Source organism: Chlamydotis macqueenii, chromosome 1 (genome assembly GCF_036417535.1).
Source record: "Chlamydotis macqueenii isolate bChlMac1 chromosome 1, bChlMac1.mat, whole genome shotgun sequence".
Classification (NCBI taxonomy): Eukaryota; Metazoa; Chordata; class Aves; order Otidiformes; family Otididae; genus Chlamydotis; species Chlamydotis macqueenii.
The window spans coordinates 44,767,876-44,783,819 of NC_141556.1; the positions used below are offsets into that span (position 1 = coordinate 44,767,876).

The window sequence follows — 15,944 nt, forward strand, 5'->3', positions numbered from 1 at the left end:
CGCTTTGGTGACCGATGGTGTCCTGCGGTGCGGAACTCTGCTCTGGGCTCTTTGTGGGGCCTGTATGAAGCAGATATTTTTGTTAGTAATATAATAGCTGAAACGCATTCAGTGACCTAAGTATTAAATTACATGGCTCAATATTTGAAACTGTGGTGTTTCATAATGCTTATGTAAACTTTGTTCATTTTATAAAATGAGGAAAATAACAGTCAGACTCCCAGACTGAATGGGAGACATTGCCGTTCACTTTTGTAAAAGGCCCTTCTTGTAAGAAGTTCTCTCCAACTCTCAACTTCTGTTGTCTTGTGTGAGAGCTGCTGGCACAGCACACCACTGTCCAGTGTCCAGAGGAAGGACAAAGGCAGGAGCAATGCAACTCCTCCACTCTGTGGCAGCCCTCCCTCTGTCAGAGAAACAGGGGTTGTGAGAGTTGATGCAGTGCTCAGATGGTGGTAATCCCAACCGAACTGCCCTAGAAACAGAGAAAAGAACAGGACTATATTTGCTGAACAATTTGCTTGCAACTGGAAAGGTCTTCTCTAGAACTGAGAGACCGTGATAGAGTTTTGACTGTGTTATCTGCAAGACTAGAGGTTGTTTTGGGAGCGATTGTTTTGTTCTGATTTTTTTTTTACTAATGGGGTTATGGATGACTGGGCTTAGTGAGGTCTGCAAAGGGAATGGTCATTCTGTGTTAGTGCCTTCTGAGTATGTTTGGGTTCTTATTGATTAAAAAGGTAGGATTTATGTTCCATTTACATATTTGCTAACAGGATGTTATTGGAAAACATTAAATGTGTTGCCTGTTTGTACTGTTCCTTAATGATTGGCTTTTATGTTAATGAAACCTAGTTATATATGCTTACAAAAGGTTAGTACTCGTTTGGTTGAGTAGGTAAATGATTTCATTACTTTTTAAAAAACCCAAAACAAAAAAGCCTTAATTGAAGACCAGAGTTAATGGTTTCATGTGCTGGGCTGCTGTAGCATCCATACCTGTCTTTCTACCCACTGGTTTTGCAAATGACACTGAAAAACTTGCCTTAGGCAAAGCGCATTCTCTATTGCAATGTGGCTAGAGACACATCTGTTTTGGGAATAAAAGAGGCTTTTCTTTGGTTTCTTTGTTTGCCAGTGTAGCATCTAGATAATCCCACCTGAAATCAATGGGATGAATGTAGTTTGAGGCAGGGATGAACTGCAGTCATGGCAAAATAATAAACTAACACGCCCTGTATTAGCTGTTATCAACTAGTTCACAAAATTGATTAAACTATTTCAACAGTATACCTGACCTGATAATTTGATAAATATTTCACTAACATACATATTTACTTTTATGACAGTTACGGTTTCTGTGTGTTGTACTTGGTCAATTTGTGCCAGCTTTAGTCACTGAGGAGTTTGCTTTGTAAGTAGGCCAGCTGGCTTTAATAGGACTACACCAGGAAGAAATTAATATGTAACGTGATAAAAATGGTAGACTGTCTACTGCCTGTTTATATTTTGTGACTGCTTTTCAGTCCCCGAAAACAGTTATGTGCCATTAGTATTCAGTGATTTTAGGTCAAAACCAAGGCAGAGAAGGAAGACAGGAGGATGCTTTGAGTTGTTGGTCAAGCAAGATAGGTAAAGGTTGGGATAGTCGCAAAGAACTCATTTGGAGGAAGTGTTTTCCTGCACGTATTTAAATGAGCAATTCTATCTATAAAAATGATGTGTGTCATTTCTAGATAACCAGGACTTGCTTCTCACTGTTTTTTCTTTTTATTCCTATTAGACAAACAGGATTCTGAGACACTTCCTAAGTCACTGGGTGAAGTCTGCTGCTCTTGCAAGCAGTCAGCACATATCCTCCATTTCATACATGAGTCACACTCCACTGTGAAATTAGGTAGAAACAATGTCACCAAAAAAAAAAAAAAAATCATGTTGTAAGCTTGTTGCAGAATCTTGCTACTCTGATAGTTAGAACTTGTCTCCTAATTAATCCTAAATTAATTCATGGTCAATTTATAACTGTTTACTTTGTGTCCTGTGGTTTAAGTAGCTTTTTCTTTTCTGAGTAATTTCGTCCTCATGTGTTTCTAGTGAGAAACTTTATTCCTCCACAGTACTTGTCTTACTGGGCTGAAGGAGCCATTGACTTCCCTCCCACCCTCCCTCCATCTGACAGACTTCACATTTTCCCAGTTATGTCAGTAAACTTTCTCTGAACAGAAGTTGCAATGTTTCCATTAACATTTTAATTTATCTACCCTACAACTAGGAGATGGACCGGAGAGAGAAAAGTTTTGGAAGTGCAAATTTGAAGCAACTGGTCCTGTGTTTTGGTTTTTTGGGGGACATTTTGGGGTTATGCTTTTTCTTTATTTAGCTTGGTATTCTTAACAACTGGAAAAGGTTGTTAGACTTTAAGCTCTTCATCTAAGTTAATCACTTGAGCTTACTTTTCTGTATCAAGCATCCTTATTTCAAGGATGTGCTTTCCTTTGTTCATCCTTGCATAAGGAAGAAGGAAGGCTTTGTGTCTCTGTAACTACAAAAGATAGGTCTATACTCAGTACCTGCCAGTCGCTCTGCTCCACCACTGGGTTATGTTCAGTGCTTTGTGCTGTATTACTGCTTTTGTATTCTTTCTGTCTGCTCCTTCTTCTCTCTGCCAGCCATCTCCAAAGAGCAGTTATAATTTTGAAGTGTAAACAAAGAAGGGGAAAGGCATGTCAAGAACAGATCCACTCCTGGCTTTAGGAGGAAATTTCTTATGTAGCCACCTGCCTCAGTCACTGGGAGAGGTGAGCTATTGGGGACTTGGCAGTGCCTGCAAGGTGTGAACTCCAGCTGAGGGATGTTCTTCCTCTGGGTCTAGAAGTTGGTCATTCAGGGCAAACTCCCCCCCCACACCCCCCACCCCTTTTTGTTTCATATAGACAAAGGGAGTGGCAATATGAGATTAAAATCAACTGTGTCCTTTAAAAAGGAGTAGAACTATGTATTTGTTGAGCTTTACAAATGCACTCTGAACTTTTTTAAGAGGTCTTCAATGTAATAAAATATAGTGAGAAGCATGACAAACAAACTTTAGATTCTTTGATTGTACAATTAGGTAAATTTACTAGCCATGTTGAAAGGTTTTGGCTAAACATGTAGTCTTTTTCCCACAAAAAAAAAAGATGGAAATATGCATATACCAAATCTTTTTTAAAAATAGTTTGCTATTTTTATGGACTCATCATTAATCCATTCTCACTCCTTTTCAGGTGTGTGGAAAGGAACTAATTTTGTCTGAAAGTTTTGAAAGCCAGTAGATGAGGAAGCACAGACTCCACTGCCATTGCCAGTTTCTGACTTCAGCCCTAGCAATCCACTGGAGGGAAATAGGTTGTTGAAGGAAGGAAGGAAGGAATTGGGACTATCAAAATGGGACTGAATAACAGATACTAAGAACTTCATGGAGGTCATGGACTTTCATTGTTACAGCCTGTGGGTCCTACTTCATCTGCCTTTGTCCCTGCTCCTCTATTCTGTAGCTAGTCAGCTCTTTCTTGCAAACTTAGCTTACTATGGTAATTATGCAGCTATTAGTTTCCAGGTTATGACACCACAACTTCTTTCTGTTCAGCTGTGGTCAGTTTGCTTGAAGGACGTTTTGCAATTCTCTAGTTGAATTGGTGTGGAAAAGTTTTATTTCAAATTTTGCTCTTAATCTATCTTTATGAAGACATTTCAGTTTTTACTGATTTTAAAGTAATTTTTAGTATCTTTGGTGAAAATTCTCTATCTGGAAGATAATAAATGCTAAAGCATGTGAAAGTAAGACATAGGAGACATACTGAATTTTCCCCTTGTGGCTTTGGCCTCCTTTCTAAAGTGAAAGAGACTTCAAATTCAATTCCAGTGAAAAAAGATGCGTTTCTGTGGCAAAATAACCCATGCTTCACCTATTTCTGAAGGAGAAGGAAGGAATATAGACTCAAACTTCCAGTTGAAGCTTGTTGAAGAGCTGTTAATATAACTTAACAGGCTGCAAAGGTAATTGTGTTCAACCTCTCAGTTTCTTTGGAAAGAACTTTAAGTGCTGAACCTTTTTGGTAGCGTTTGCTCTAATGACCTCTTTGCAGTCATGTAGGGAAGGACACATTCCCTTTAGATACTTCTCTCTTGAGCCTATCTCTTTCCTTCATCTTCATCTTGACAACGGTGAGCAATTTTCAGGGCCAGCCACTTTCAGAGTCAGCCCTGGGACTTGCTGCCTGAACTCAACGTTGCTGGAGCGGCCGGCAGAGACTCTGGAGAATGAGATCCCTGCTGTGCTCCCAGGACCCTTCCCTTGGGCTGCTGTTTCTTTGCTGGCCCTGCTGTCCTGGCTGACCAGGTTCACTGATTGAGCAATGTGGCAGCAAGGCTGAACTGTGCTGTTTCTCAGAACCTCTGTCTGCCTCTCAGATGTAGTGCCTAGCTGAAAACCAGCACGATTTTTCTCTTGGGAATGGCTTAGATACTGCAAACTGCAGCAATGGAAAGGAGAATATAGGACCTGAAGACTTGCAGTTTTTCTTGAACTGATTTTGAAATAAACAGTAGTTTGTCATTGGATCCTGAGGCTTATTTTGTATTTTGCTCAACAGGTAAATATTTATAAGAAGGTGGGCAAATATTTATATTAGTCTTCATTTATATTCCTTCTGTGTGGTGAATGAGACAGTAGACTTGTGGAAGTAATAGTGAGCAATAATGTAGTTAAAGACTGAGATGATAATACAGGGTCTAAAAAGAGAAGTACATTTCACAGGCAGTACTAATTTTGGCAGTAACTAAATTTGAAGTGCTTGGTTTTAGTTTTAGTTGCATTTTGTGAGTGAGTAGATAGAAGTTGGTGGGTGTATTTTTATGCCTAAATGTTGTTTGAGCTTACAGCTAGAAAGGATCTGATTTTTTTCATCTGGGAAGTGAAATATATCTGCTCTTTAAACTCTTCTAATATTGACTGTAAGTCCAGAAATGCTTTGCCAGTTTAATGCAAAGTTCGTAATCTTAACATTTTATCTAAGTAACTATTTATCCCATTATAGGTGAACATCTAAGCCAATTATCTCTCAGAAGCAAACCCCCCAAAGTGTTAATTTTATTCAGCTAAAACCATTATTTTTAGTTTTCCTGTGAGTGTTTTAGATTATATCCTTTTTTTTTCTTCTTTTTCTTCTACCAAACCTTGTAACAAATAGAAATAAAACACTAATTATTTATAATTTGCTGTTATTCAGCACACAATCTTGCATCTGAACAGCGTGGTGGCTTTTTTGTATGTGTGTGTATATGTGTGTGTGTGAGAGAGAAAGAGAGAGAGAGAGAATGTCTGTTAATGGAACAACTTTTAAAAGAAAAAAAAATTTCTGGAAGAGGAGTATGAAAAAAAAGTCCAAACCTTAAAGTATCAAGTAATTAATCAAGAGTGCCAGTACTACAGCATGTAGTGAACACAGAAGATTAATTTGGTAATAACTATAAATAAAAGTTATTTTAATCCAAAAAGCACAAGTGTTATACACTTACCAAAGTAATTTATTTTGTTCAGGTTGACCAATTACAGTATTACTTGTCTTAATATGTGAAATTATTTATTCCAGAACTAAAGAATGGAATTTCTTTGATAAATTTGTTCCAAAGTTGTGTGTAAGAATGTTTTTGTTTGTTGTTTTTTTTTTTTTTAAAGTAAGAAGCAGATTAAATGTCAGACCATGCAACTCATTTATTTTTATGTTAGTTCTACTGCTGGAAAACTGGTTCAAAATAGCATAATAATAATAATAATAATAAATAATAATCCTTGAAGTAATTGCAGTCGATAAAAATTTTTAGAGTAAACAAAATTCAGGTTCTCAAACTTAGAAAATGTTATTACTGTCCCGATGATCGTATCCTTGACACCTGCAAGACACTTGACAGTAGTTAAAAACATTTGGCTAAACCATCATAGTGCCATGCCAAAGAGTATCCTGAATGCTATTCCCTCACTGCTTATATTACTGCAAGTACCAACTGAATAAAAGTTCTGTTAATATTAAAAGTAATTTGCTACCTAATCTGAGGTTAGTTGAGAGTCAGTTTCAAAAACAAGGCCACATGGTGCTGATGAAGAGATAGTATAGAAAAAAAAAGAAGATACATTCCTCCATTCTGTTTAATCCTAACATAACAATAAGAAGCAAACAGCGTGGATGATTGTTACTTCTTTAGCTAACTGCTCTTCTCTTTTCTTCCCCCAATGTCTACTGGTTTAATTCAAAAAGTTTTCCTGAGAATCTGGAGATAAAGTCTGTGATTAGAGTCTGGAGACAGAAGAAGTCCAAGTTCTTTGCAGTTCAAAAAGCTATCAGCAGCTTATCAAGCATAGAGGAGGAAGGGAAAATTGCTGTAGGTTAGGGAAACGCTCCCACCTGAAAGAAATAGCTACATTTATTTTTTTGCGGATACTTTGAGGTATGTGAAGAGGAACATCTATCTCTGGATAAGAAGCTCCGAGTCTGCACTCTGAAATGATTAATTTTTAAGGGTTTTTAAATCCTTGTGATTTTAATATATTTGCATATTTACGGTGCTTGGCTGTACAGTGAATAATCTAGTGAAATTCCTCGGCAAAGACTGGTTAGGGTAATATATGTGAGGTGTTAGATGGTTAACTTTATTGTGCTTTTGAAAAAGATCTACTTATTTCAAGACGACAGGCAGGCTAAACATGAATGACTGAGTTACAAATACCTCCACCGTACTCCATCTGCTTTAAAAAGTCTCACAGTCTACCATTTTCTCAACTGAGTAAATTAATCTCCTGGTTTCCAAGAAAGCTAGAACTATTGCATTTAACATCTGCTTTGTTAAAGCCCTATGGATGCACCTGATGTCTATGAATTAATCCTGTTTTCACACAAGATAATTATCCCATTGAATTGTTTGTAGCATGCAGACTTCTTATATCTCTGAAAGACCAGTCAGTATATTTTTCTTTGTTACCTTAGTTTTGTTTTCAGTATTATTTTTGAAATTACTCTTTGCAATAACCTCCCTCTCTCTTTCCTTTTTTTTTTCTTTTTTTTTTTTTTTTTTTTCTGTCTTTATGCAGAGGATTACTACTTCAGGAAAACAGCAGGTTTTCAGAGGCATTGCATTACTACAAACTGGCAATTGGAAGCAGACCCACCCTAGCTTGTAAGTATTTCAATTATATAAGCTTGCATGATATTGACTATATTTTTTAAGGAAATTTTCCTGCTCTTTAATAACACTTTTTTTTTTTCCCCAGAAGTTTTTCGTTCAGAAAGCAGAAGTTGAAATTGTGCATTTTTAAGTTGAAAGCAAGTGTTTATTAGTCAACAACTACAACTAATATAGTGCAAGGAAGAAGCAGATGATGAGTTAACACTGGGCTACACTGGTAGAGCCTAAAATGCTTCTGATCTGGGGTGGTGAGGCATAGATGCCACTGCCCAAATTTTCAGGCTCCTATTTTCTGTTTCTTACAACTAGTCCTTGATTTTTACGGTGTGTGGTGTGAGTGAATAATACAAATATTTTTGAAGTCCTTTCATTTTTCCTTTCTTGCCTGGAAGAAATGGAAAATAATCCATAGGATGTTGCCAGTGATAGGTTCCAAAATTAAGGGGATATTCTTTAAGATTGCTGACTTTTTTTGTAGCTTAAGTATTAAATCTTCTGTATATGTATATATATACACATATGTGTATATAAGTAGATGTATATATTTTTGTAGCATTTCAAACAATGATGCTATATGCTTGATACAGTCCTCATAAGAGGAATGAAATGGAGCACCCTGCCTAACCAGTGTTCCCTTCCCTCCTTCCTCATCTTTATGCTAATTTTTTTCGTTTCCTTGTCTGTGAACTTTTACCTCTTATATATTCTTCTTTACACCAGTGATTGATCTCTATTATCCAAAAGCCAAATTAGATAACCAAGGGATATCTTTGAGATATTTCTTTGAAGTAAAAAAAAAAAAAAAATTAGAGAAATCATAATGGAATCCCATTAAAAGATAATATTTTTTCACTCTTCCCAGCTGCCTATTTAAATACTGGTATCATCCTGATGAACCAAGGGAAGACAGAGGAAGCCAGGAGGACTTTCCTGAAGTGTTCAGAGATCCCTGATGAAAATTTGAAAGATCCTCATGCTCACAAAAGCTCTGTTACTAGCTGTCTTTATAACTTAGGCAAACTTTTTCATGAACAAGGACACTATGAGGTAAGACTCCAGATTTGAACACAATATCATGATAAAACCTTCATACATAAGTAATACCTATTGCTTCCGTCCAGGCTTTCAAAATACATCACAGACACAAATTGGTTGAATTTCACCAAACCAATATTAGCATTCTCTACAGGGAATATTTATTCTTTACAGCCACAGGTGTAACAATGTTAATTAGCATTGTGATGTTATGATGTCAGAGTCAACATTAGCAGTAGTCACATATGATATGCGTTAATTCAGCCTTTTTGGCTTTGTCCCCATGGCTGGTACACAAAGAATATAGCCTGATTACAGACCAGCCAACCTAAAGTGTGCTGACTTTTTAACTCAAAATAGAGTAAGTCCATCTTTAGTTGAAAAAAACGCAATTATGTTTGCCTTTGAGTCTCCAAAAATAAGACCTAGTTGGAACAATTCAAAACTTCAGTGATTAAAAACATCTCATTATATGCTATTTTTGGACAACTTGACCTAACTGCTGAAGTGGGTTGGATATTTTTAATATAACCATAAGCTGCACCTGACCCATCTCACCTCATTTACATGTGTAAATGTGACTGTTGTGATTGCTCTCCATTCTCCTTGATAAAATTACTAAAACTGGACATTTGCTTGAGTTTTGACCTTTAGCAGTATTTGAAAGAAAGTTGTTTTCTCTTCGCATTGCCAGGCATACTTCAGAACAGGAGTTACGCATGGGTTTGATCCATATAACTCTTCCTGACCGCAACAGTTACCTCAGGTGTTTAAGAGCAGGCATGCACAAGCTCTATGGATTCTCTGTCATCTGTCCAATGAATCCAGCTCTGTCAGATGGCAGTTACTAATTGGTTAAAACACAGACACAGGCAGTTAGTACATCCATAAAGATAAGAGAACAGCAGCATGTTGTCTGCATGGCCGATAGAGTGTAGAGCTGCAGCGCAATACCTGGAAGGTGCAAGGGATTTTAAGAATAAAAACCATCGGATTTCTGCCTGGTGGTCATTGCAGTCTGACTCAGCCTTGATTTGATCGTACATCTAGTTTTTTTTTTCAAGCATATTTCAGCCTTCACAAGCTGTGCCTAATTGATGGGATGATGTAAAAAATTATGCAGAGCTAACAGACTGACCAGTAAGCATCCTAAGTGCTATATGAATCATAAATATATGATCAAGTAATTCAAGGTACAGCTCATTTGCGAATGGAATCCAATTTTGGCATTCCTGATGCTATAGTCCATTGTATTCTTTCAGTGGTGCAGACCTCAGTTGTGAGGATTATATTTTGTTCTTACTTGGCAGTAGACAATGATTTCTTTATTTTTAGATCACTTACTGTAGTTTAGTCATAAGAAAGTCCTTTGCAGTTTGGTATTATTCTGTATTGTCTGACAGCCTATAGAATTTGATATTTGTTTATAAAATCCTGAGTCATTGAGGGGTTTAAAAAAATATTCCTTTTGTTTCCACCTGGGAAAAGAATTGCAATATTGGAACTGATTTGATCTCTTGTCAATAAGCTTCACTGAATCTGTTAAGACTTGTAAATGGCAAAGGTGAACTTTCTGTGATATTTATGATACTGATGTGTTTTCTTTCTCTCTACACCTTTTCATTTGGGGAAGGAAGATAGTTAAGATAGATTGGTTTTACTTTATATGTGAAAGACTGTTTTTGAAATCGATGCTTTACTAATCATTTGTCCTACTTGTGTGTCTCTTTTCAGGATGCCCTTGTGGTTTACAAAGAAGCAATACAGAAAATGCCGAGGCAGTTTGCACCGCAGAGCTTATACAACATGATGGGTAAGTGCACTGTTAGTGCTTCAGAAAGATACTTGATGAGTCAGACAGAGTGAAACAAAAAAGCTTAGTCAGGCAACTGGTGCTCAAAAGAATTAGCTAATAAAAACAAAAATAATTGTCTTCAGTAGATACCAGCCAAACCAGGTTCAGAGCTTAAATGCCAGCAACTGCAAGGCTGGATAAGGCACAATAAATGATGAGACTGTTAGATACTGGATATCTTTAAAAGTGTTCATCCAGCACTTTTACATTTAGAATGTGTGGATTAGTCTTTTTCTCTCCCTCCAGAATCTGTCATCCAATATCTTGAAGACCTCATGTGCAATTCATGCAGGTTTTTAAGTCTCCTATTTAATCATTTTTGAAACTTCATAGTTTCAATTGAGTAAGATTGATTGTAACATAAAATTTAGTGTGGATGTTGGATGTTAAATTTCCTTGTAAACCAAGATGATGTCCAAACAAGCCCACAGAGGCAGTTGGATTTTTTGTTCAGGTTGTACTAAAAACTTGATTTCTGGCTGATGTACTGTTAGACATCTACAATGAGAGAATTCTCCTTCCAGGACCACCCTATCCATCCTTCAAAATTTTGTCAGTCTCTTGAGTACTGCAAGAAACATTAATTTAACTGTGAGGTGGGTTTTTTTTGTTTATAAACTTAAACTTCAGCTCCTCATATTCTTCATCACATCTTTAAAGAGGATACATTAAACAGATAAAAGGAAGACGATAATATTATTTATACTATTTAGATCTGTAAACAGGAGGGCAAGTTCTTAATTGTTCCAGAGATGCTTTTAAGTGGAATTCTCTCTGAAAGGGCATGTGTTTCTGATAAGCAACCTCAGTGTTTAGCCCAGTGGACTCTGAGTTCTGTCCTATCTGGGACAGAAAAGGATGTAAGATGCCTTTAAAGTAGTTCAAAGTAGAGCAATTAAAAAAAGATGTAGAAACAATTAGGATCAACAGGAAGCATGTGGGGCTTTGTGGCTTCCCCCCCCCCCACCTAATGCCTAAAGTTCAAGGGAATGTATTGGTTGATACCAGTGGGTTTGCCACAGTTGTTGAAAAGAGACACCACTCATTCTTCTCTACTTATTTAGGAAAAGCATCTTTTATTGGCTCCTTACAAGTACTTGGGCATAGGAAAAAAGTATTCTAAAATCGTAGTTGTAACTGATGCTATGTGTTTGCAAATCTCTGTAAATGCTAAATTGAGTACTTCTCTTGTCACAGTGGCAAAGTATCTAATGTCAATAATGGTATAAAAATTTCCTTAACACTTCATACAGTTCAATGGGGAGTTACTTCTCCTTGAGTGCTGAGCTTTGTCAGATTAATGCAAGTGACTAAAATCCCTAAAATGCACAATCTGATTATTGCAGATACTTTTGTTCATAGGGAGTCTTAGCTGAACTATTATTTTATCAGTTTTATTTATCAGCATTTGCTGGTGGAGTTATCACAGTCGCCACTCCATGAATCAAGCCTCTGCTTACTATTGGTGTCCAACAGTGATTGCTGAAGTGCTCCAGCAAACCTTCTGAAGTTTAACTGCACTCTTTAGTGCAGATATATATTTCATAATTCTGATAAAAGTGGTCCTCAGAAATAGGAAAAAGTAAACCAATGTTGTTTCTAGCATGATGGTTTTACTATCACAAAGCAGGCCTCTACCACCCTTTTTCTTTTCCCGTTAATAGATGCTCCCTTTAGAATCACTATGACCTGTAAGATTCTTTAGTTTTTTACTTTTTTTTTTTGCTAATTGGTTACTTTTTTAGGTTCAGGAGACCTTTCTCAACCTCCTTTATAAGCACAGTCTGTAATGTCCAAGTTCATTCTGTTCCTGGAATTTGCATTTATTAACTCACAAAGAGATAGTGAACACAAAGACTGGTTCAGTCCTTTGCCAGGGCTTGGCTGCTGCTACACTTCCTCCCTCCACTGCTTAGCGCATACTGGCTTCTCTTTACTTTTCAGGCAGTAGCCAGCACCTCATGGATGTCCTAGTGCCATAACAAGAAAGAGTCAACTAAGGTTACCTTAGCCCCTTTCAGCCTATTGCAAAGAGCAACAGGCTGTTATGGAGCTCTGTAAAGTACAACTTCTCATTAATGTAGCATATATTTGCATTTTGGTTGCTGTTGTGGGAACGACCAGAACTTGCTCCACTCTAGTTGCTGAGACGTGGCTTGTTGGCTGTGCTGAAAAGGCAATTTGAGAGGCTACGTAAGAGTCGCGTAGTGACTTGACTTGAATGCAGTGCATCTATGTTAACAGCAGGACTCAGACTGATTTGTTTATAGCTCCCCTGGATGTGTCTACGTGAGCGTACATGACTGCAGTTAGTAAGGTTAGTCTCTCCTACCTGTGATAGTGCAAAGGTTAAATGACAAGACAGAGCTAAGTAGCTATGCTCACTTTACAGTGTGGGGAAAAAATGATACCTCTGGGGAGTAATTAAGCCTGCCTGATTTAGACATCTATTTTAGATTATACGAATAATCCCCTGCAAGCATATTTCTCCTGTAAAAGCAGCTGAGTGACTAACTTAGACTTCCTAGCTCGAGTTGGGTGAGATAAATCCTAAACACCGAGTCAGTGGTCTCTTTGCATTAGGTGTGACAGGAGAAGGCGGCAGCCGCATCCATTATCAGGAGTGCATCCGCTCTGCAGTTCATGCTGCATCACTGGGCAGCAGAAGGCCGACTGGATTGTTTATTTCTGTTTTGATGTTCAAGACAAAATTATAAACACGTTCACTGTAACACTTTCTTTGATAAACAGCATTACATAAACTTGTCTGCCTACTTCTTGCCTTTAAAAGGGGGAGTAGAGGAGCTGAAATAGGCCAGTCCTGTCTCGTGTGCTTGGAACTGCATGAACCTGACTCTGAGCGGTGCCCACTCACCATGTGCTAATTGCTGGGGAGGAAGGGGGAGAAACTGGGATGTGGTCCCTATCTGCTTGGGAGGGAAGGCTTCTTCCCTGTCTCCCTATGTGTGGAAAAAGTCTTCGTGGCTTATCGTGAAATCCAGGAATAGTTACATTTTGAGGCTTATATGTTGCATTTATTGTGATTGATGCATTCTGACTCTCTGGCAATTGATCTGCTGGATTCGGTGGCACACATATTGCCACATATTGGCATGTGCTCTAAGAAAACAGTGCTTCCTCTAATTTTTAGTAACTATTCAATTATTTTGTTGAAGGTTTTCTGGAAGCTTTTTTCCCTGTATGGTGTACATGACATACTCGAAAGAGAATAAACAGGAGACGAATTGTTTAAACTGAATTAGGGTTTGAACTCCGGAGAGGGGTCCTATCTTCCCGTACAGCGCGATATCTTCCGGCCGCCAGACCCTAGCTGCCTACATCGTAGCATTAACACTCCAGCAGTGTTAAGCCTTTACACCACCTGCTTTCCCTGGTGGTGTTACACTTCTTTTCCTGCCCTTCCTTCTGTTGGCCTTTCGCTCTGACAGGCACAGTGACTCATTCCTCCGGTGTGCCAGTCTGCCCAGCTGACTTATCCTTTGAAACTCTAACTTGCCTCTTAAAGGAAGACATATTGGGCTGCAAGAAGCAAGCCATCCATTTGACTTTGCGTTTTATTCATGATACAAAAGGCAGGGCCAGAAAAACAGCATCAGATGTTCTAAGTTTGTGCATATGAAAAGTTGCAGGGTTGATTTTGGTCTCCTGTTGCTGTGATTTATTTTGCCAGGTGTGCAGCAACTCAGCTAAGGAAACCATATGTTTCTCTGGCTTTATACCAAAAAGTAAAACCTTTTCATTTTTTCTTTCTTAAAAGAACCCAAACCAGCTAAAAATTAAAACTCTAAAACTAGAATCAAAATAATTATTCAACAAGCTGTATAGGGTTGGCTTAGTATTTATTTTCTCTATGTCATATTTCTTTGATGTAAATTAAAAAGTGCATACTAAGGTTACACAGATTAATTTGCTTGGCGTGGCAACATGCACTACAAAGGCCAGAGTCCAGCTTAGCTGCATTAAATAGGTAATATATTTTGTTTAAAGTTTCAATTAAAACCTGGGGTCAAAAGATAAAATAGTCCCTGTGGGATCTTGAACACTTTAATGCCAATATTAGGATTGCTTAAGGATCAGCCTCTGCTCTAGATGTCTGTTGCCTTCCTTGAAATCGGATATTGTACAGTTGGTTGTATTACATTACTTTTAAAACCACACTGGCCCACCTGCTACAGTAATTCGTCCTCCTGCCAGTTAAGTGGTGTGAGGTGGACCATGGAAGCTTTATTTTAATACCGAACAGTAACAAGAAAGATGTTGGGGTGGCATTATTCAGGTTTAGATTGGCAAGATACTATCATAAAGACAAATGTCGTGATCACACTTCATCTGCCCTTGCCAGGTAACATCTGAATGTCTGTTTTCAAATGCCTTTAATGCAAAGCCTTACAAACATTTTTTTATGAGGAATGCAAGTTTTACAGACGAAGCTAACATTGCAGGAGTGAATACAGTTAATGATGCACAAATTAGAGTTTAGATTTCTCCTTGCTAATCTGCTACATTGCACATGGACAGAAAACAAATCATACACAAGTGGCAGCCAGGTAGAGAACAGGAAAGGGGAGCCAGATTTTACATCTGGTGAAGAGGTTTGCATCATAAGTACAAAGGCTTAGCATGCAGAGAGACTTTCTGTGTTGATGATTATAACATAGCTATCGCTTGATTTGATTATGCTTTTGGGTGGATGTGGCTGTTTGTACAAACCTGTTAATATTGTTAAGGCTCCTATCCCATTTGCCCTTTGCTCCCATTAAATGCTTTTTATTGAATTACTTTTAAATATTGTTTAAAACTCCAAGAAACACTTCTGCTGGTATAGTTTTACAGTTCATGCTGTGCAAGACTTACTTTTTAAGAGCCAAAGATGATTAAGCTGTGAAATACATATCCCACATTATAACTTATGCAGAGCATGGTACCTGCACTTGTCTGAGCTCCAGGCATCAGGGTGCTTCCTGTACATCTCATGAACCTTTACTGGTAATTTCTTACTAAATGTATATTACAAACTTTTTTCTTTTAAAACTAACTTGAATGGGAAAAAAAAAAGATTTTTTTTTTTTTTCTTAATGTATATACTTTGTTATATGTTCTAGGGAACTAAGAATGGAGTCCAGTCCAATAGTTATGGGATTAAAAGGCTGTGCCTCTTTCTCTCTCCCTCCCTGCTCCCATACCGCTACTTTAACTCTTCTCCCCCTGAGACTTTAATGGTCATTTATATCTGCTAGACAAGCTGAGTATAAATCTTTGGGCTGACTGCAATGTCTCCTGTTTTTTTACTTTATTTTGTTTGAGGGATTTAAGCTGGGTACAAGGGTTACAGCAGTGGATTACTGAGGGGGTAGTGGACGCAATGTTTGGAACTAGGTGTTTTTTCCAGGTTCTCAGGTTTTCTTAGTTTTATCTCTTTGGACTATTGATCTATAATTTCATGTGAATTCCTTGACAATTCTGAAAAAGCTAAGAGTCTAAGCCTGAAATGCATTTATATTTTAAATATATTGGGTTTTGTATGAAAATGAGTATAATTGTAGCATTTGTCCATTTGTAGATGAAAAATATCATCCAATACTGAAATGGGACTACAGGCATCCCAGTTAGGCATGATTCTAATGGAAAGTGATTCTGTTGAGAGTGCTTTAAAGAAACCCAAACTGGTATAGTATCTATGTTTTACTGACAAAAAAAAAAAAAATACATCTTTAAAATGTGTGTAAATAAAGTAAAAGGCAAGAAAAGAGTGCAATCACCTGTTCAGTTATGAATTCTGAGTTCATACTCTTATGGTTTATTGCTGGTTGCACAT

General features: G+C 37.6%; 1 protein-coding gene across 1 annotated transcript in view; it reads left to right on the forward strand.

Moving 5' to 3' along the window:
- TMTC2 (transmembrane O-mannosyltransferase targeting cadherins 2) overlaps nucleotides 1–15,944 on the forward strand; it is a 257,441-nt gene that overhangs the window by 175,320 nt on the left and 66,177 nt on the right. The window contains exons 5-7 of the mRNA XM_086749874.1: nucleotides 7,124–7,209; nucleotides 8,081–8,265; nucleotides 9,988–10,066. Of these exons, the coding sequence (XP_086606000.1) occupies nucleotides 7,124–7,209; nucleotides 8,081–8,265; nucleotides 9,988–10,066 (350 nt within the window). The remainder of the gene's footprint in view (nucleotides 1–7,123; nucleotides 7,210–8,080; nucleotides 8,266–9,987; nucleotides 10,067–15,944) is intronic.